The sequence below is a fragment of the Rhinopithecus roxellana genome, chromosome 13 (genome assembly GCF_007565055.1).
Source record: "Rhinopithecus roxellana isolate Shanxi Qingling chromosome 13, ASM756505v1, whole genome shotgun sequence".
In the NCBI taxonomy this organism is placed as follows: Eukaryota; Metazoa; Chordata; class Mammalia; order Primates; family Cercopithecidae; genus Rhinopithecus; species Rhinopithecus roxellana.
The window spans coordinates 18,398,958-18,420,839 of NC_044561.1; the positions used below are offsets into that span (position 1 = coordinate 18,398,958).

At 45.0% G+C, this 21,882-nt stretch overlaps 2 protein-coding genes across 11 annotated transcripts in view; one reads left to right on the forward strand and one right to left on the reverse strand.

Annotated features, from left to right (window-relative positions):
- The window catches only part of DRG1 (developmentally regulated GTP binding protein 1), a 37,367-nt gene extending 23,570 nt beyond the window's left edge, over positions 1-13,797 (forward strand). For all 3 annotated transcript variants that reach the window (XM_010360680.1, XM_030914637.1, XM_030914638.1), the window contains 4 exons: positions 2,282-2,412; positions 6,348-6,515; positions 6,784-6,906; positions 13,483-13,797. In XM_010360680.1, coding sequence (XP_010358982.1) covers positions 2,282-2,412; positions 6,348-6,515; positions 6,784-6,906; positions 13,483-13,582 — 522 coding nt within the window. In that variant the 3' untranslated portion in view covers positions 13,583-13,797. The remainder of the gene's footprint in view (positions 1-2,281; positions 2,413-6,347; positions 6,516-6,783; positions 6,907-13,482) is intronic.
- Positions 13,798-18,055: 4,258 nt separating this feature from the next.
- Positions 18,056-21,882, reverse strand: part of EIF4ENIF1 (eukaryotic translation initiation factor 4E nuclear import factor 1) — a 58,905-nt gene continuing 55,078 nt past the window's right edge. For all 8 annotated transcript variants that reach the window (XM_030914640.1, XM_010360684.2, XM_030914642.1 and 5 more), the window contains 3 exons: positions 20,467-20,811; positions 19,402-19,566; positions 18,056-18,818 (listed from right to left, as the gene is read on the reverse strand). In XM_030914640.1, coding sequence (XP_030770500.1) covers positions 18,577-18,818; positions 19,402-19,566; positions 20,467-20,811 — 752 coding nt within the window. In that variant the 3' untranslated portion in view covers positions 18,056-18,576. The remainder of the gene's footprint in view (positions 18,819-19,401; positions 19,567-20,466; positions 20,812-21,882) is intronic.

Genomic DNA, 21,882 nt, shown 5'->3' on the forward strand with positions numbered 1-21,882 from the left:
GGAGTGCAATGGCACGATCTTGGAGCACTGTGACCTCTGCTGACCAAGTTCAAGCGATTCTTCTGCCTCAGCCTCCTGAGTAGCTGGGATTACAGGTGCCTGCCATTGTGCCCGGCCAATTCTTGTGTTTTTAGTAGAGACGGGGTTTCACCATGTTGGCCAGCCTGGTTGATCTCATTCTGTCGCTTAGGCTGGAGTACAGTGGTACAATCACTGTTAGCTCAAACTCCTGGGCTCAAGTGACCCTCCTGCCTCAGCCTTCTAAGTAGCTAGGGCTATAGTCACATGCCTCCAGGCTTGGCTAATTTTTTTTTTTTTTTGGGTAGAAACAGAGATTTGCCATGTTGCCCAGGTTGGTCTTGAACTTTTGGCCTCAAACTATCCTTCTGCTTTGGTCTCCCAAAGTGTTGGGATTACAGGTGTGAGCCACCATACCCAGCCACTTTTTTTTTTTTTTGTCCTGAGCTAAAAAAAAAAATGAACTCTTATTACTAAAATGGTAGGACTTTTGGTAGAGTAGGTTTGGAGGGAAGGAGAAGATCAGGATGTTAAGTTTTAGATGCCAGTTAGACATCCAGGTGTTTCTGTCAAGAAGGCATGTGGGGTAAGTTGGCACAGTGGCTCACGACTGTACATCTATAATCCCAGCACTTTGGGAGGTTGAGGCAGGAGGATCACTTGAGCCCAGGAGTTCAAAACTAGCTTGGACAACAAAGTGAGACCCCATCTCTACTAAAAAAAAAAAAAAAAAAAAAAGGCATGAGGAATTATCTAGGCTGGATATATAAATTTCGTGATTATCAACTTTAATGTCATGGGCCTAACTGAGATCACCAAGGATGTGAGGATAGATAGAAAAGAAAAGAGAGTCAGGCGCGGTGGCTCATGCCTGTAATCCCAGCACTTTGGGAGGCCGAGGTGGGCAGATCACAAGGTCAAGAGATCGAGACCATCCTGGCCAACATGGTGAAACCTTGTCTCTATTAAAAACACAAAAATTAGCTGAGCGTGGTGGCACACGCCTGTAATCTCAGCTGCTCAGGAGGCTGAGGCAAGAGAATCGCTTGAACCCGGGAGGAGGAGGTTGCCGTGAGCCGAGATCACACCACTGCACTCCAGCCTGGCAACAGAGCGGGACTCCATCTCAAAAAAGAAAAAAAAAGAAAAGAGAATCGGCCAGACACAGTGGCTGATGCCGAGGCCGAAGTAGGCAGATTACCTGAGGTCAGGAATTGGAGACCAGCCTGGCCAACATGGCAAAACCCTGTCTCTACTAAAAATACAAAAATTAGTCAGGCATGGTGGCACGCGCCTGTAATCCTAGCTACTTGGGAGACCGAGGCAGGAGAATCACTTGAACCCAGGAGGTAGAGGTTGCAGTGAGCTGAGATTGCACCATTGCACTCCAGCCTGGGCACCAAGAGCGAAACTCCGTCTCAAAAAAAAAGAAAGAAAAGAGACTCAAAGAGATAAAACTTCTTAGACAGAGAGAAGGAAAACTGAAAGAGTTTGAAATACTGGAAGCCAAGTAAAGTGTTTCAGATAGGAGTGACCAGTTCTGTCAAATGCTGCTTCTATGTCAGAATTGAGGACTGAGAGTTTCCTACTAAATTTAACACTCCAGATGATTTGACTGGCATAGGTTTAAGCTGTCCTCCCCAAAACATCTTTCCCATTATCCTGTCTTAATGTTTGAATTTGAACATTTAAGATTATTTCTGTGTTAGTTTGCCAGGGCTGCCATAATATGGTACCACAGATGGGGTGGCTTAAATAACAGAAATTTATTTTTCATAATTCTAGAGGCTGGAAGTCTGAGATCAAGGTGATGGCAGGGTTGATTTCTTCTGAGGCTTCTGTCCTTGGCTTACAGATATGACTTCATCTGGTGTTTGCTCTGTGTGTCTGTGTCCTAATCCCCTTTTCTCATTAGGACCACCAGTATTAGATTAGGGCCCCACCCTAATGACCTTATTTTAATTTGATTACCGCGTTAAAGACTCTATCTGCAAATACAGTCACATTCTGAGATACTGAGATTAGGACTTCAACATATGAATTATTTGGTGGGGGAAGGAGGAACACAGTTCAGCGTGTAACACCTTCCTTGGAGTTTGAACATTTATTTCCTACTAAAAGTCAGTGATACTCATCCCGGATGTCTTTAGTAATGAGTTTGCATCTTAGCTAGAATTTTCCAGGTACATGGATATTGGTACAGTTGGCAAGTTTTTTTTTTTTTTAATTTTGTGCTGACTAGTCATCTGCTATTCCCTTTCAGTGCCCCCAGAGTGAGCTGGATGCTGAAACTGTGAAGAGCATTCTGGCCGAATACAAGATTCATAATGCCGATGTGACTCTACGTAGTGATGCTACAGCTGATGACCTCATTGATGTGGTGGAAGGAAACAGGTACTGACTGAGTGTGCAGTCTGTGCCTGACTGGATTGGAAGCCTTGTGATGGAAACAGTATTGGATCTTGAATTTGGCAGAAGTTTATCTTAATTCCAGTTGTCCTACTATCTTTTTTTTTTTTTTTTTTGAGATGGAGTCTCACTCTGTTGCCTAGGCTGGAGTGCAGCAGCATGATCTCAGCTCACTGCAACCTCCACCTCCCAGGTTCAAGAGATTCTCCTGCCTCAGCCTCCCGAGTAGCTGGGATTACAGGTGTGCACCACCATGCCCACCTAATTTTTGTATTTTTAGTAGAGATGGGGTTTCATCATGTTGGCCAGGCCGGTCTTGAACTCCTGACCTCAAGTGATCCGCCTGCCTCGGCCTCCCAAAATGTTGGGATTATAGGCGTGAGCCACTGTGTTCAGCCTGTGCTACTATCTTAAATGATAGTGGGCTTTGGTTTCTTCTTTTTTTTTTTTTGAGGTGGAGTTTCACTCTTGTTACCCAGGCTGGAGTGCAGTGACTCAGTCTCAGCTCACTGCAACCTCTGCTTCCCAGATTCAAGCGATTCTCCTCCCTCAGCCTTCCTGAGTAGCTGGGATTACAGGCATGTGCCACCATGCCTGACTAATTTTGTGTTTTTAGTAGAGATGGGGTTTCTCCATGTTGGTCAGGCTGGTATCGAACTCCCAACCTCAGGTGATCCACCCCACCTTGGTCTCCTAAAGTGCTGGAATTACAGGTGTGAGCCACCGTGCCCGGCCTTTTTTTTTTTTGAGATGGAGTCTCACTCTGTCACCCAGGCTGGAGTGCAATGGTGTGATCTCAGCTCACTGTAACCTCCGCCTCCCAGGTTCAAGCGATTCTCCTGCCTCAGCCTCCCCAGTAGTGGGGATTACAGGTGTGCACCACCATGCACAGCTAATTTTGTGTAGTAGAGATGGGGTTTCATTATGTTGGCCAGACTGGTCTTGAACTCCTGACCTCAAGTGATCCGCCTGCGTTGGCCTGCCAGAATGTTAGAATTACAGACATTAGCCACTGCGTCCAGGCTGTGCTACTATCTTTTTTTTTTTTTTTTTTTTTTTTGAGACAGAGTCTCCCTGTCACCCAGGCTGGAGTGCAGTGGCTGGATCTCAGCTCACTGCAAGTTCTGCCTCCTGGGTTTACGCCATTCTCCTGCCTCAGCCTCCCGAGTAGCTGGGACTACAGGCGCCCGCCACGTCGCCCGGCTAGTTTTTTGTATTTTTTAGTAGAGACGGGGTTTCACCGTGTTAGCCAGGATAGTCTCGATCTCCTGACCTCGTGATCCGCCCGTTTCGGCCTCCCAAAGTGCTGGGATTACAGGCTTGAGCCACCGCGCCCGGCAGTTTTTTGTATTTTTTAGTAGAGATGGGGTTTCACCGTGTTAGCCAGGATGGTCTCGATCTCCTGACCTTGTGATCTGCCCGCCTCGGCCTCCCAAAGTGCTGGGATTACAGGCTTGAGCCACCACGCCCGGCCCTGTGCTACTATCTTAAATGATAGTGGACTTTTTTTGTGTGTGTGAAACAAGAGTCTCACTGTCATCCAGGCTGGAGTATAGTGGCGCGATCTTGGCTCACTGCAACCTCCACCTCCTGGGTTCAAGCGATTCTTTTGCCTCAGCCTCCTAAGTAGCTGGGATTACAGGCGCCTGCCACCACGTCTGGCTAATTTTTTGTATTTTCAGTAGAGATGGGGTTTCACCATGTTGGCCAGGCTGGTCTTGAACTCTTCCCAAAGTGCTGGGATTACAGGCATGAGCCGCTGTGCCTGGCCTCTGCCCTGTTTTTTTTTTTTTTTTTTTTTTTTTTTTTTTTTTTTTTTTTGGAGTCTTGCTGTGTCGCCCAGGCTGGAGTGCAGTGGCACGATCTTGGCTCACTGCGACCTCTGCCGCCAGGGTTCAAGCACTTCCCCTGCCTCATCCTCCCGAGTAGCTGGGACTACAGGCGTCCGCCACCACACCCGGCTAATTTTTGTATTTTTAGTAGAGATGGGGTTTCTCCATGTTAGCCAGGTTGGTCTCAAACCTCAGGCAGTCTGCCTGCCTCTGCCTCCCAAAGTGCTGGAATTACAGGCATGAGTCACCATGCCTGCTGGCTTTGGTTTCTTTAGCTCTAAACTGAGGGATTCGTTTTGATTTCTGACATCTTTCCTTGCTTTTAAATTTAATTGTGATGGTCATATTCCCCATTTCAGTTTTTTTCTTTTACAGCCCCCTTCTATGAAATTCTCCATTTCAGTTACTTGCTTTAAACTAAGCTGCCCCCTAATCTTTGTCATGTGATAGTTGAAGAGAGTAGTAGGTCAGTCTGCTCTTCCAGAATTAATCCACCTGAGAAGTCCTATAGGCTGTGTCCTACAGAAGTCTGAGCGGGCCAGGCTGTGTCTGTTTTCTCCATCTTAAGAGTATGTAGCTGAATATCTATTTCATGATACATTACTTTTTTTTTTTTTGAGACAGGGTCATGCTCTTGTCGCCCAGGCTGTAGTGCAGTGGTGTGATCACGGCTCACCACAGCCTTGAACTCCCAGGCTCAATCCATCCTCCCACCTCAAACTCCTGAGTAGCTGGGACTATGGATGCGTGTGCCACCAAGCCCAGCTAATTTTATTTTATTTTATTTTATTTTTTTGAGATGGAGTCTCGCTGTGCCGCCTGGGCTGGAGTGCAGTGGCCGGATCTCAGCTCACTTCAGCTCACTGCAAGCTCCGCCTCCCGGGTTCACGCCATTCTCCTGCCTCAGCCTCCCGAGTAGCTGGGACTACAGGCGCCCGCCACCACGCCCGGCTAGTTTTTTGTATTTTTTAGTAGAGACGGGGTTTCACCGTGTTAGCCAGGATAGTCTCGATCTCCTGACCTCGTGATCCACCCATCTCGGCCTCCCAAAGTGCTGGGATTACAGGCTTGAGCCACCGCGCCCGGCCAATTTTTGTATTTTTTATAGAGATACTGTTTCATCACGTTGCCGAGACTGGTCTTGAACTGCTGGACTCAAGCAATCTGCCTACCTTGGCCTCCCAGTGTGTTGGGATTATAGGCATAAGACACTATGCCCAGCCCATTAATATTACTGAGACTTTAATAAGTTAAGTCACTGTTAAAATTACTTGTAGCGTTTGCATATAATATTTTTAGTTCTCCTAGTCATTTGTTCCTATATGTTGGATGAGTGTATTTACTCCTCATTTGAAAACAAACAGAAGCCAGTGTTTTCAGTTAGGCATTTTACAAGTGAGGCTGTTAAACCGTGAGAAGTTGTGGCTTGCCTAATCATTAGTAACCTTAGCTGTCATATTCATTGGACACTAGGAATATGACATTGGTGGATGCGATATCATTTTTACCAATAAATATTATTTATTGTACCAATAAATAAAACATATTTTAGTCTTTAAATATAAATTATGTTTTAAAACAGCCATGTAGGAAACTGACTCAGAGGTTAAGTGACTTTCCTAGGGATACATAACATCACCTCTTCATATCCACAGAGGATTGCTTCCAGGACCCTTTGCAGATAATGAAACCTGCAGATGCTCAAGGCCCTTATATAAAATGCTATAGTACAGCTGACCCTCCATGTCTGTGGGTTTTGATCTGCAGTTGGTTAAATTCAAGGATGCAAAACCTGCATATATGGAGGGCCAGCTGGGATTAGAATCAGTCTGAGCACTTCAAAGCTTGTGTTCTTTCCACTGCAGTATGCTTTCCCAGCAGTTAGCTTTATGTCTGGTACTAGGGCCTGACTTTTGTTACTTTTCAACCCATAGTTCACTTTTTCTTTTTTCTTTTTCTGGCTGATCTGCTACTTATGATCCCTCTTGAGAGCGCCAGTTGGGTCTGGGTGAGGGTGTGCTGTTCAACAGTCTGACAGTTTTGTCAACAACTCCACACTAATACCCTGTTTTTCTTCAACTTCTGTAGAGTTTATATCCCCTGTATCTATGTGTTAAATAAGATTGACCAAATCTCCATTGAGGAATTGGATATCATCTATAAGGTGCCTCACTGTGTACCCATCTCTGCCCATCACCGCTGGAATTTTGATGACCTATTGGAAAAGATCTGGGACTATCTGAAACTAGTGAGAATGTAAGTCTTTGTGGATAGGGTAATGTTGCTGTAGGAATTAAACCAGACTGTCCTAAGATGATACTTTCTGGAGTTCATTAACAAAATCTGGCTCTTTTTGAAAATATAAGTAAATTGGTCCCTATTATCTACTAGGTCATATTGAGGACACTTTTTCCCTCAGGTTGGAGGTTGTCCTGGTCTTATATCAGGGGTGATGGAGGGTTGCTATACATTCAACACGAGATATTCTAAGAAGGTGATAATCTTTATGCCCTCTCTATTCTAGTTACACCAAACCCAAAGGCCAGTTACCAGATTACACATCCCCAGTGGTGCTTCCATACTCCAGGACCACAGTGGAGGATTTCTGCATGAAGATTCATAAAAATCTTATCAAAGAATTTAAATAGTAAGTATCATGGGCATGTGGTCCCTCCTTTTTCCTATAAGTTACCAGTTTCACTAACTAGTAATTCTTAGGATGGCATTTTTAAAAAGAAGGCAGGAAGGAGGCTACTGAAATGTTTGCTTGGCTAGAACTCTGCAGTGTCTTCTTAAAACCATGCCTAATTAGAATAGGAAGAGCTCTAGAAACCTCTTTAGGTCAGGAAACCTGATGACACAGATAGACCTGACCTTCCCTTATTATTTCGTCTTCCTCTTGGCAAACGCAAATATTAATAATTCCTGCCAATGTCACACTGGCCTCTACTGGGTGTTGAGCCCCCTTCTAAACCTTAAACATGGGCAAAACCTCCCTAATCTCTTGTATTTTTCACTGATGACACAGGTTGAAAAAAGAATTATTTTATTTCTGAAACAGGGTCTTGGTGTTGCCTTGGCTGAAGTGAGTGGTGCGATCATAGCTCACTGGAGCCTCAATCTTCTGGGCTCAAGCAGTGCTCCTGCCTCAGCCTCCTGAGTAGCTGGGACTACAGGTGCACACCACTATACCCGGCTAATGTTTTATTTTTTATTTTTTGAGATAGTCTCGCTCTTATTGCCCAGGCTGGAGTGCAATGGCGTGATCTTGGCTCACTGCAACTTCTTCCCAGGTTCAAGTGATTCTCCCGCCTCAGCTGCCTCCCAAGTAGCCACCACACCCAGCTAATTTTGTATTTTCAGTAGAGACAGGGTTTCTCCATGTTGGTCAGGCTGGTCTTGAACTCTCGACCTCAGCCCTGCAAAGTGCTGGGATTACAGGCACGAGCCATCATGCCCGGCCTTAAAAAATTTTTATTAGAGACGAGGTCTTGTTTTGTTTCCCAGGCTGGTCTTGAATTCCTGAGCTCGAGAGTCACCTGCTTCAGCCTCCCAAAGTGTTAAGATTATAGGTGTGAGCCACTATGCCCAGCATATTAATTTTTTATTTTGAACTTATTGTAGACTTACAGCAAAGTTGCAGATATAGCACAAAGAGTTTCCTTTTATCTCTCACCCCACTTCTAATGTTAACAGCTCACATTACTATAAAATTATCAAAAACAGGAAATAAGCATTGGTATGATGTTGTTAACTATAGACCTTATTTGAATTTTATTACTTTTTCTTTTACTAGTGTCTATTTTGTGTTCCAGGAACCTGTGTGGCATCTACTTGTTTGTAGTCTTCTTGTGTTCTAGTCTACCAATAATATTTCCTTAGACTTTCACTGTCATTGATGACCTTGACGCTTTTGAAGAGTTCACTAGTTATTTGATTGAATGTTCCTTATTTTGAGTTTGTCCAGTGTTCTCTTATGATTGAAATGAGATTATGTATTTTTGGTAAGAATACCACAAAAATAATGATGTGTTCTTCTCAGTGTATCATTACATGAGATTCATGATGTTGATATACCTTACTGAGGATAATATTCACATTGATTACTTGGTTATGTTGGCATAGGGTGGGTTTCTCTGCTGTGAAGATAGTATTTTTCTCTACGTATTTGATAAGTATCTTGGGGTACTTTTGAGATTGTGAAAGTCCTGTTTATCTTCAAATTTTTGCCTGCTGATATTAGCATCTACTGGTGAGGCTTGTGTGTGACATTTATGGCTATGGTGTTTACCTAACGGTGATTCTTTTTTTCTTTTCTTTTTTTTTTTTTTTTTAAGACAGAGTCTTGCCCTCTCACCCAGGCTGGAGTGCAGTGGCGTGATCTCAGCTCACTGCAACCTCTGGCTCCCTTGTTCAAGCAATTCTTCTGCCTCAGCCTCCTGAATAGCTGGTACTACTGCAGGCGTGTGCCACCATGCCTGGCTAATTTTTGTATTTTTAGTAGAAATGAGGTTTCACCACGTTGGTCAGGCTGGTCTCAAACTCCTGACCTCAGGTGATCTGCCTGCCTCGGCCTCCCAAAGGGCTGAGATTACAGACAGGCATGAGGTACCGCGCCTAGCCTAATGGTGATTCTTTATTTTCCTTTTTTATGTTTATTTATTGGACTTCTGTATGTTAGAGCTACCACTTCCCCTATTTAACTCATAATTCCTATTCGTATGAGCTCTTGGTTATTTTATTCTACAGGATGTAATCTAACACTGTTATTATTTTGTTGCTCAAGTTATTACAAAGCTTTGGCCATTAGGAACTCCTTCATGTTGGCCCGTGTTCTTTTGATAAGCTGCTTTTTTTTGAGACAGGGTCTCACTGTTGCCCAAGCTGGAGTGCAGTGGCACAATCATAGCTCACTGTAGCCTTGATCTCACGGGCTCAAGCCTCAGCCTGCCTCAGCCTCCTGAGTAGCTGGAACCCCAAGTGTGCGCCACCATGCCCAGCTAGTTTTTTCTATTATTTTTTGTAGAGACAGGGTCTGACTTGTGTTGCCCAGACTGGTCTCCAATGCCTGAGCTCTAGTGATCCGCCTACCTTCACCTCCCAAAGTGCTGGGATTACAGGCATGAGCCATTTATTTTTTGTAGAGATGGGGTCTTGCTATGTTGCCCAGGCTTCTCAAACTCCTGGGCTCAAGTGATCCTTCCATTTCTGCCTCCCAAAGTACAGGATTACAGGCATCAGCCACCTGTGCCCAGCCTTTCCTTACTTTTTGGTACTGTTAATACTTAGATGTTCCCAAATGACATTGATTTTTACCTGCACTAGCCCTGGAAATTAGTCACTTCTCCAAGGAGCTCCAATTTTCAAGATGTGGGTGCTAAGTGTACTCATTGTTAGCAAGTAGGTTATCATTGCCTGTAGGCCCTCTTAGCAAATAAAGTTAGGAAATACATGTATGAATACTGATGATGCTTATATACACATCTGTATTTCTCTGTCTTATCCTTCCTCACTATCCATTTATCCATCTTTCCTAAAAACCATGAGTGTATACTGTTACCTCTGATTCTAGTTCAATACTACAGGGTTCATTTTAGCCTTCCCACTTAGTATTATTTTTAAGACAGGGTCTGTGTCTCCCAGGCTGGAGTGTGGTGGCTCTGTTACAGCTCACTGTAGTCTCGACTTCCCAGGCTCAAGCAATCCTCCTACCTCAGTTTCTGAGTAGCTGAGACCATAGATGTGTGCCACCATGCCCAGGTAATTTTTTTTTTTATTCGTAGAGACAGGGTCTCCCTGTGTTGCCCTGGCTGGTCTCGAACTCCTGGGCTCCAGCGATCCTCCTGCCTCGGCTTCCCAAAGTGCTGGGATTACAGACACTAGCCACTGCACCCAGACTTACTCTTTTTTTTTTTTTTTTTTTGAGACAGTCTTGCTCTGTTGCCCAGGCTGGAGTGCGGTGGTGCAATCTGGGCTCACTGCAAGCTCTGCCTCCCGGGGTCATGCCATTCTCCTGCCTCAGCCTTCCGAGTAGCTAGAACTACAGTTGCCTGCCACCACACCGGACTAAATTTTTGTATTTTTAGTAGAGACGGGGTTTCACCATGTGTTAGCCAGGATGGTCTCGATCTCCTGACCTCGTGATCCACCCACCTTGGCCTCCCAAAGTGCTGGGATTACAGGCGTGAGCCACTGTGCCCGCTGCATTTTTTTTTTTTTTTGAATAGGAAAAAGGGTTAAAAACAAAAGAAGAAAATAGGGCTAGGTGTGGTAGCTCACGCCTGTAATCTCAGCACTTTGGGAGGCCAAGGCAGGAGGACTGCTTGAGTCCAGGAGTGTGAGATATAGGCAATATAGTGAGACCCCCGTCTTTATCAAAAATTAAAAAATTAGCCAGACATGGTACCAGGCACCTGTGGTCCCAGCTACTCAGAAGGCAGAGGTAGGAGGATTGCTTGAGTCCAGGAGGTTGATGTTGCAGCAAGCCATGATAATGATCATGCCCCTGTACTCTAGCCTGGGCAGCAGACTGAGACCCTTGCCTCAAAAAATCAGCCAAACAAAAAACAAAACTTGTTTCTGATCCTAAGAGTACTGAGAGAGTGAAGTCCTTTATTGACCTTCAGATCCTTATATATAAAACAACTATATTCGACATGTAAGTGCTAATTTCCACCAGTCAAAACATTATGCTTTGGCAGTTACTTTAACTGGGAAAGATGACTTTTGTAAAAAGTTAAACACTGTCCTTTTTCAAACTTTGTAGATTTATATATAGCTCTTTCCTTCTATGGTGGCAAAACACTGTTCCAAACCTTCAGAACTTTAAATTTACCAGGGAATTAAAAAGGGGAGAAAAATGTCTCAGATAAGAAACATATCGAAGCAAACAGGATTTTATTTGCTCCTTATTTTACTGTTTTTTTCTTTTTCTTTAGTTATAGCACAACTATCTTTATTTTTATTTTTTGAGATAGGGTCTTGTTCTGTTGCCGCCCAGGCTGGAGTCTAGTGGTGTAATTGTGGTTCACTGCAGCCTTGAACTCCTGGGTTCAAGCAAGCCTCCCACCTCAGGCTTTCATATAGCTGGGACTACAGGTGCAAACCACCATGCCTGGCTAATTTTTTCTATTTTTGTAGAGTTAGGGTTTCTCCATGCTGCCCAGGCTGGTACAACTGTCTTAATAATAGAAAACTTTCAGCTTCAGGCCTAATTAATTATAACACTTATCCCTTTTCCATTTCCTTCATGTCCTTGACCACATCAATCCCTTACTCTGTGCTTTGTGTTTTTTTTGTGTGTGTTATTTTTTGAGAGTGAGTGAGACTCCGTCGCCCAGGCTGGAGTGCAGAGGCGTGATCTCGGCTCATTGCAACCTCTGCCTCCCAGGTTCAAGTGATTCTCCTGCCTCAGCCTCCCGAGTAGCTGGGACAACAGGTGTGTGCCACCACTCCCAGCTAATTTTTTGTATTTTTAGTAGAGATGGGGTTTCACCATGTTGGCCAGGATGGTCTCGATCTCTTGACCTCATGATCCACCCACCTGGGCCTCCCAAAGTGCTGGGATTACAGGCGTGAGCCACCACGCCCGGCCTAATTTTTGTATTTTTAGTAGAGACAGGGTTTCACTATATTGGCCAGGCTGGTCTTGAACTCCTGATCTCGTGATCTGCCCGCGTTGGCCTCCCAAAGTGCTGGAATTAGAGACATGAGCCACTTCTCCCAGCCTGGAATATAGATTTTTTTAAAGAGGTTTTGACTACATATTTTTATATATAATATATATTTTAATATAATTTATATATAATATATATTTGTATAATATATATTAACTATATTTTATATAATTATATATGATGTAAAACACAAATATATATTATGTAATATATAAATTATATATGTGATATATATAAAATTTACATATGTACTTTATATATAATATATAATAACAATATGGCCACCTTTTTTACTCTTGGTACATGGTTCTTAGTCTCTGTGAGGCAGGTCTTGGTGTTTTATTCACTAGTTTTCATCATTAGCACAACATATTCTTAAGTTTGGAGGCCCATGGATATAAATTACCTTCACATATTCCAGTAAATCAGGAGGATGTATAAGTACAGTTTCTTGTTAGGGAGGAAGATTTTCCTGGCATGGCTGAAGAGGGAGGCCCTAATTTCTTGTCAGTACCCACTGATGGTTTCAGGAAACCCAGCAAAAACAGGTATTCTCTAACAGTCTATAAGTGATACTGTATCTGTAAGAATCAATCTGAAATTTTCAGGATATTTCTCTGAAGATTAAATGACGGATTTTTTTTTTTGAGACGGAGTTTCGCTCTTGTTGCCCCACCTGGAGTGCAATGGTGTGATCTTGGCTCACTGCAACCTCCGCCTCCCGGGTTCAATCCTTTCTCCTGCCTCAGCCTCCTGAGTAGCTGAGATTACAGGCACCCACCACCATGCCCGGCTAATTTTTGTATTTTTAGTGGAGACGGGGTTTCACCATGTCAGCCAGGCTGGTCTCGGACACCTGACCCCAGGTGATCTGCCGCCTTGGCCTCCCAAAATGCTGGGATTACAGGCGTGAGCTGCTGCGCCCGGCCCAGGTTATTTCTCTATAACAAATTCATGCTTTCTTTTAATTTTAAATGAGGCTCTTTATACTAATCATGTTTTTCGTCTTTGACTTTCTGCAATAAGAGGAACCACACAACTTCAGAAGTCTTTGTTGCCTTATATGTTAAGGCTTCAGTGTCTCATGCTGTTCAGGAAGATAAAACTTGTGTGCGTCTGTGGTTCTGAAGAGTGTGATTCTAAATCTGAGCAGAAGGGTGGCATCCAGGCAAATAGGGCAGAAGCTAGGTTATTATTTACACTGACTAGGCCGGGCGCGGTGGCTCAAGCCTGTAATCCCAGCACTTTGGGAGGCCGAGACGGGCGGATCACGAGGTCAGGAGATCGAGACCATCCTGGCTAATACGGTGAAACCCCGCCTCTACTAAAAAATACAAAAAACTAGCCGGGCGAGGTGGCGGGCGCCTGTAGTCTCAGCTGCTTGGGAGGCTGAGGCAGGAGAATGGCATAAACCCGGGGGGCAGAGCTTGCAGTGAGCTGAGATCCGGCCACTGCACTCCAGCCTGGGTGACAGAGCGAGACTCCGTCTCAAAAAAAAAAAAAAAAAAAATTATTTACACTGACTGTTCTTTTTCCCTTCCATACAGTGCTCTGGTCTGGGGTCTCTCTGTGAAACACAATCCTCAGAAAGTGGGTAAAGACCATACGTTGGAGGACGAGGATGTCATTCAAATTGTGAAGAAGTGACACTTTTCCCCTTTTCCATCTGCCGGGCGAACCACAACAGCCTTCCCCATGATCAAGCACCCTACCCCAGTTCTTTCTGGTTTTGGCAGTTACTGGATCAGGATCCAGGGGAGGGAGATGGAGGCACCCAAACTGGAACTTCATTTGTCTTACCTTGGTGTCACCTTGTATGTCGAACTGCATAAAAGACCTGGTAGGCTGGTCAGCTACATACAGCTCATGTGTCATTGTCAGAATTTGTTTTGGGATGGGCTGAATGAGGAAGGGTATATACGGTGAAGTAGCTACAGAAGGGATCCTTGGAAACTTGATCTTGAGTGTGAAATGGATAAAAATATGACATGCAGCATCTTCTTTGATGTTTACTTATGGGAACCCCTTCCAAACTAGATGTGGCTTTCAGTCCTTTCAAGTGGTCTTTCCCACATGATACTGGAGAGAGGAAGGACTTTATGTAAATTCCCTGCAAGGCCAACCTGTTTTGGGATATCATGTAATTAAGTACTTAGACCAGGCAGATCAGGGTTTGAAATTGCAGGTCCACCTCTAGTTAGCTGTGGAGCCCTGAACAAATTACCCAGCCTTTATGAGCCTCAGTTTCCTCATGTAACATGTAATAGCACTTACTTTCTGCCGTCATGATTGTCAGTAGTGGAGGGATAGGTACTTATAAATTGCTTAGCACAGTATTTGACATATAAGTACTCAATGACTCTTGGCTTTTGTTGCATCCAGCCTTTTACTGGGCTGTCTGCCCTATGCAGAGCACAGCTGTACATCATCAGTGTTGGGCTGAATGTTGAGCTGAAATGCTGCCAGCTGGGCCACTAAATGCTTTTTTCTTGAGATAGTTTCGCTCTTGTTGCCCAGGCTGGAGTGCAATGGCGTGATCTCGGCTCACCGCAACCTCCGCCTCCCGGGTTCAAGTGATTCTCCTGTGTCAGCCTCCCAAGTAGCTGGGATTACAGGCATGTACCACCATGCCCTGCTAATTTTGTATTTTTTAGTAGAGATGGGGTTTCTCCACGTTGGTGAGGCTGGTCTTGAATTCCCGACCTCACGTGATCCGCCCGCCTCGGCCTCCCAGAGTGCTGGGATTACAGGCATGAGCCATTGCGCCTGGCCAACTAAATGCCTTCTTTTCCATAACCCAGCCTTTCTGCTTGAATCCCCATGGAAGTCCTGGCCTCAGCCAGTAACTTGGGCAAAGGTGTGAAGGCAGAACGTTGCAAGCGAGGCAACTGGTGTGATCAAAGCAGGTTTGTGTGTTCACATATGTGTATGTATGGAGGTGGGAGGTTTAGGAGGAGGGTTGGTGTCAGGACTACTTGAGAGGATAATAAGGACATAATCAGATGTTTGGGGGGGCTAGGAATATAGGAATTTAAGGGGATTGCTCTGATTATGTGAAATTGATTGATAAAAATCTTTGTGTGGTGGGTAACAATATGGGCAGAGGGGACTGGGCCCAGTAGCTCACACCTTGGGAGGCCAAGGCAGGAAGATCACCTGACCTCAGGAGTGAGACCAGCCTGGACAACATAGCAAGGCCTACAAAATCTGTACAAAAAATTTAAAAAATTAGCTGGGCATGGTGGTGCGTGCCTGTAGTCCCAGCTGTTTGGGAGGCTGAGGTGGGAGGATTGCTTGAGCCTGGAGGGTCCAGGCTGCAGTGAGCTAAGATGGGCCACTGCACTCCAGCCTGGGTGACCATTGGTCTTTATGTCCAGTCCACCATGGTCTCTCATCTGGATTTTTCTTTTTTTTTTTTTTTGAGATGGAGTCTCACTCTGTCACCGAGGCCAGAGTGCAGTAGCATGAGCTCACTGCTAGCTCTGCCTCCCGGGTTCACACCATTCTCCTGCCTCAGCCTCCCAGGTAGCCAGGAGTATAGGTGCCCGCCACCACCCCTGGCTAATTTTTTTGTATTTTTAGTAGAGATGGGGTTTCACCGTGTTAGCCAGGAGGGTTTCCATCTCCTGACCTCATGATCCGCCCACCTTGGCCTCCCAAAGTGCTGAGATTACAGGTGTGAGCCACTGCACCTGGCCACATGTCTATTTTTGAATCAATTGTTGGTAAAGGGAATAGAATTATTGAAGAACCAGAATTTAGCCCTGTAAGTTCTTGTCATTCTTGGTTTGTGTTTATGCTCATAGTTCACAACAAAAGGCCAATGGACCTCACACTTCCCTTTCCTCTCAATAGTCTGGCTTATAAGACACTCAGTAGCTATCTCCTAGGGGAAGGCCTAGCTGCATTCTCTGTTCACTTCATTCATACTTCCTTTTACCACTGACCTCCCTTGGGAAGGACTATTCTTTCCTCTCCTACCTGACCTCCCCAGCTTAACAGATTTTCCATTATATGCTTTGTGGCCCTCAGCTGTTTTACTTTCAGGATGCCTTCTATATCCTTAGCTTCTCTTAACTTTTATTTTGCGTATCTTTCCAGCACTGATTGCTTCTGAACTCATCTCATGCCTGCAAGACATCAAAAGTTTCTCCAAAGACATCCCTTTCTCTCTGCCCTCATCCTACATCAAGGTCTTAGCTCCTTGAAGACTGCATTCATGTGTCTTTTGCCTTCATCCCTCACCCCTGCTTCCTCTAGTCCGTTTGCCAAAACACTTTTGCTAAAACCTGTATGTCTAGTTTCTGCTGATACTCTTAGCAACACTCCCTTATTTCCTTCTGGCTCCATTTTGCCAATCACCAGCTAATGGCTTTGCTCTTTGCATGGTACCTGTTTCTGTCCTACTAGCTTCTAGCCTGAAAAGGAAGGCTTTACTAGCAGCTTCAAACCAGTCCTCCTTACCTTGCACCTATTAACGTTGGTTCAACATGAAGGGGAAGTAAGATAAGTGGAAGAGGATACACAGGAAAGGTGGAACTGGATTCAGGCATCTGTGTTCTGCCATTGACACTTGGGACTGCTTTCCAGCTTCCACCTGTGGAAACCAGAAAGCATTTGCCAAAAATTCTAAACATAGGGTCTATTTCTGAAGCTGAGGAATTACATGAAGTAAATAGCATGGGGGAAGGGGATTACTAATGAGGTTGAAAGGAAAGTACCAGGAAGAAACTGACTTCATGCATAATCCACAAAGCCAGGTTTTGTTGAAAGGTGACCTGCATTCTTGTATTCCTGCAAGTACAGGGCAGGGTGGGCAGTTCCAGGCTTACAGTCATTATTCCCTAACACTCAAGACTCAGGCTGCTCAAGACTCTACCAACCTTGTAGTCAAAAATCCAACCACCTTGACCTTCACCTCATTATCTGACCCTTTAGCATGGAGTCCTAAAATGGTCCTAAATGGACAAGTATCTAGAACTCTGGTAAATTAACTTGAGTAGCATGGGAAATAAGTATAACCTCATAGCAGGACTGAAAAACTTCGTTAGGAAAGGGGACTCACGACCGCACTGTATTCTGTAGAATCTTTATCCGTCAGTGCTGTGTATGTACTAATAGTTAAGGTGAATAATAAAACAATTGTGAGGAACGTGATACAGAACACAAGGAGTCAATTAATGCATGAGTCTTAAGGGAAATTCTTAGACTTCAGTGGGTTGAATCAGAACTCTGAGCTTAAAGAAACAGGATGCCCCAGTAAACATGATTTGTTTGAGAAACTACCATATGTAATAGATGATTCCTTAATAAACAAATTGTTTTCACTAGGTCAGTTTAATCTTGGAAATTACACTATAGATATCCTGGTATTAGCCACAAGGCTACGCCATCTATAGGGTCAGTCCAGTGTAAACTGACCTGTTGGGGTCTTTAAAGCTCAAGGAAAAAGGCCATAGCTGATTTATCCTAAATCAAGAGAGTCCAATTAACTTTTTTTTTTTTTTAGATGGAGTCTCACTGTGTCACCAAGCTGGACTGCAGTGGTGTGATCTCAGCTTACTGCAACCTCTGCCTCCCAGGTTCAGGCCATTCTTCTGTCTCAGGCTTCTGGGTAGCTGGGACTACAGGTGCGCACCACCATGCCCAGCTAATTTTGTATTTTCAGTAGAGATGGGGTTTCACCATGTTGGCCAGGATGGTCTTGATCTCTTGACCTCGTGATCCACCCGCCTCTGCCTCCCAGAGTGCTGGGATTACAGGTGTGAGCCACAGTGCCCAGTTTACATGGGTTTTAAAGAAAAATTTAAACTTTCTCAGATCACTTTCCTAAAGGAACATACTGAGCATAGCTTGGCTGGTTAGAAATTAGGAAGGCTAGCGTGGGCTACATGGTAAGACCCTGCCTCTACAAAAAATAAGAAAACAGTGGTGCGTGCCTGTAGTTCCATCTACTTGGGAGGCTGAAGTGACAGAATTGCTTGAGCTCAGGAGGTTAAAGCTGCAGTGAACCACGATTGCACCACTGTACTCCAGCCTGAGCCACACAGAGTGAGACCCTGTCTCCAAACAAACAAAATTAGGAAGGGTTTCAGAGAGGAAATAAACACAACAATGCCATTACTTCATTCCCACACTTAGCATATGCAATTTTAATCAACCAAAAGAAAATCCCAAATGTACAAGTGAAAAAAATCCAAACGGTTGACACAGGCCTAACTAATATCAGCTACTTTTATGTACAGCTGTATAAGTTCAAAAAAGCTATCCTATATGTATATACAAAAGTTGTTTATACACAGGTCTGTACATAAGGGTCTATACATTTATTTCCTCAGAACCCTTAGGTGCCACCTCTTGGTGAGGACACCAACACTTCATTCACATATCTTACAAAAAAGAAAGACCATTTCCAGGACTGACAACATTGTGCATCCTGTATTCAGACAATGTACACTCCACTCGCCTGGTTAAGATCCTTCCATCATAATGCGGACCACACCAGGTGCATGGGTTCCACCAAATAGCTTCACACAGAGTGCTCCAAAGTAAAAGCCCATAAACCAACCCGAGATGAGGAAGCAGGGTCCTGCCCAGGGTGCCACCACAGGTCCAGGCTTAGTTGAGTCTGCCTGCCCTGCTCACTGTCGGTATTCCAATTCATCTACACTGATAACTTTGGCAGGCATCGAAGGCAGGGGTTGCTGTAGCACATCTGAGCCAAACCATTTGGCGAGGCCCACAGGGGAGCTGCTCCTCTGGCTGGGGCGATGCTCCAGCTGGGAGTGCATGTGGGGCAGGCCCGACCGGCTGGGCATGTTCTGAGGAGTTGTCTGAACGCTGACAGCTGCTGCCTGGGAACCAGAGCCTGGAGGATGCAGAACTGTGGAGATAAGAAGGGTTATCATTCACAGCATGAGAAGGAAAGAAGTTTATTGGACCCTGCTTCATTAAACCCTATCCAAAGAAAAGTCTTTACTAGAGGATTTTTTCTAGGGCTTCTTTAGAAACTCCTTTGCAAAATACCAACAATGCCAGAAAACAGTACCATGGAAAGCTGAGCTATTCAGAAGCTACCAGTATTGAAAACCCACCCTGGATGACGTGACCTCTACTTCTCATGGCAAGTAACCACATCACAGAAGCAGCAACATTAACTGGTGAGGGGGCATATACCCTGAGCAGGCCGGATGCTGAACCTCTGCTGGATTATCAGCCCTCTCTCCTAACAGGCAAAGGATAAAGCCAGAGCACACCTGACTTTTCCCACTGACTTTGCAGGAACAGTAATCCCAAATTGCATAGAGGTCAATTTACTTCATCTTATTCTCTGGTTACACTCTTGTCCCAAATTTAGAACAAGTTAAAAGAATGAATGTTAATTCATGTCCACTGAAAACTAGTCCTAAAAGCTTTAAGACTCCGTAAGTCCATCCCAAACTCACCTGTCAAATTCCTGAACCTACCTGAGCGCTGTAGCTGCTGTTGCACCATTGCCAGATGCAGAGGTGTTCCAGGACGAGGGTTTAAGAGAGGGTGACTAGCAGCAGGTAAAGGATAAAAGGGCTGACCCAGGATAGGGCCAGATATTCCCTGTAAATGAGTCAAGTCCATCCCAGGAGGAAGCACACCTGTTGAGCAGAAAAAGCAAGCAGCTGAGTAGTCTTAATGCTACCTGGAAGTTTTCCAGCTTCACTGTACAGTTTTGCTGATCTGGAATTTTGTTAAGAATGAAGGCCTAGGCGCAATGGCTCATGCCTGTAATCCCAGCACTTTGGGAGGCCAAAGCAGGCAGATCACGAGGTCAGGAGTTCAAGACCAGTATGGCCAACATGGTGAAACCCCGTCTCTACTAAAAATACAAAAATTAGCCAGGTATAGTGGCAGGTGCCAGTAATTCCAGCTATTTGGAAGGCTGAGGCAGGGACCTTGAACTTGGGAGGCGGAGGTTGCAGTGAGCAGAGATTGCGCCACTGCACTCCAGCCTGGGCGACAGACCGAGACTCTGACTCAAAAAAAAAAAAAAAAATCCTCTGGCTCATGCCTGTAATCCTGACACTTTGGGAGGCTGAGGTGGATAGATTGCCTGAGCTTAGGATTCTGAGTTTGAGACCAGACTGGATAACACGGTGAAACTCTGTCTCTACTAAAATACAAAATAAATTATACGGGCTTGGCAGCGTGCACCTGTAGCCCCAGTTACTTGGGAGGCTGAGACAGGAGAATTGCTTGAACCCGGGAGGTAGAGGTTGCAGTGAGCTGAGATCGCACCACTGCACTCCAGCCGGGGAGACAAGAGTGAGACTTCTGTCTCTACAAAAAAAAAAAAAAAAAAGAAAATCCTCAAGCTAGGTTCCTAATGTTTTAAAGGACTAGGAGATTGGATTGGACCCACTGCCTGCTAGTTAGATGGGAGCCTCTAGTAACATCTTTCTAAGTGATGGAAATCTCCCACATTATAGCACTTCATCAGTGCCAACAATTGTCCTCTAGGCCCACAAAATGACACCCAAGTCAGGCTGGAAACTCACCAGTTTGGAGCAAACTTGGAAGATGCTGTGGATGTACTCCCTGGGCCAGCATCCTCTGTACCAACCCTGGGTGAAGCTGGTGAGCAGGCCTAACCATAGGGACATGGGGGACAAGGGGAACTTGGTGGACAGGGCGGAGAAAAGGTGTTGTAGGAACTGGGGATGCCAAGGTGGGTGTTTTTCTCCCAGTTGCTTTAGGTCGATAATCTTGTTCTTTGGTGTAACGGCTGGTCTGGGACAGTGGGGTGGAACACGAAGACCTCTGTAACGCTGACAGTTTTGGATTTGTAGTGGGAGAAGAGTCTCGATCGGCACTGGGGACAGAGTTGGAGGACAGGAGGTTCTCTGTGAGGATCCAAACAAAAAATATTTTGGTAAACTTCTCCCAAACACTTGTAGTCTCCCACTGGTCTAATAAATCTCATTTCTTAAGGTCACAATTCTTATCTGATACCCTTAACAAGTTTAGAGGACTACACGGTAGGAACCATCATTTGCTTAATAAACAGGACCAGAAGATGAATTGTTGGGCACCCTTCTCTGCACAAACGGCTATGGCCTAGTTATGCAAATCCATCACAACAGAAAATCTAAATGGCAATTAGAGTCTGGCCAAAGAACCAAACTGTCTTAATAGTACCAACAAGATTTCCTCCCCACCACCCACCCCAAGCCTTCTCAAACACAGGCAAAAATCTCTCAGATCTATACTGTAACACCTGTGTAAACCCTAATTTAGAATCCGCACGTTACCATGTCCTTCACACAATCCCTACTGTCCAACTCCTAAAAGCCTCTCACATAGGCCGGGCGCGGTGGCTCAAGCCTGTAATCCCAGCACTTTGGGAGGCCGAGACGGGCGGATCACGAGGTCAGGAGATCGAGACCATCCTGGCTAACATGGTGAAACCCCGTCTCTACTAAAAATACAAAAAACTAGCCGGGCGAGGTGGCGGGCACCTGTAGTCCCAGCTACTCGGGAGGCTGAGGCAGGAGAATGGCGTGAACCCGGGAGGCGGAGCTTGCAGTGAGCCGAGATCCGGCCACTGCACTCCAGCCTGGGCGACAGAGCGAGACTCCGCCTCAAAAAAAAAAAAAAAAAAAAAAAGCCTCTCACATATTTCCTATGTTGGACACTTAAGTCTCCACAGGCTGGATATAATCTTTCAGAAGTAAAACTAGCTGAATTATACTAATTTGTCAAATAAGCATACTAATTATTCAACTTTGAAGCCTAACTAAGGATTCTAAACTAACACTCATTCTACCCGTCTGGTAGTAGCACTCTTAGATTGGTCAGAATTTCAAGCAACTGAGCAACTGTGAGCTGGCGCAATTCTTCTCACTGTCACACAGAACCTTCTCACTGACACAGAACCATAGTCCAGAGAAGCTAGTGGTCTTGCCCAGGGCTTT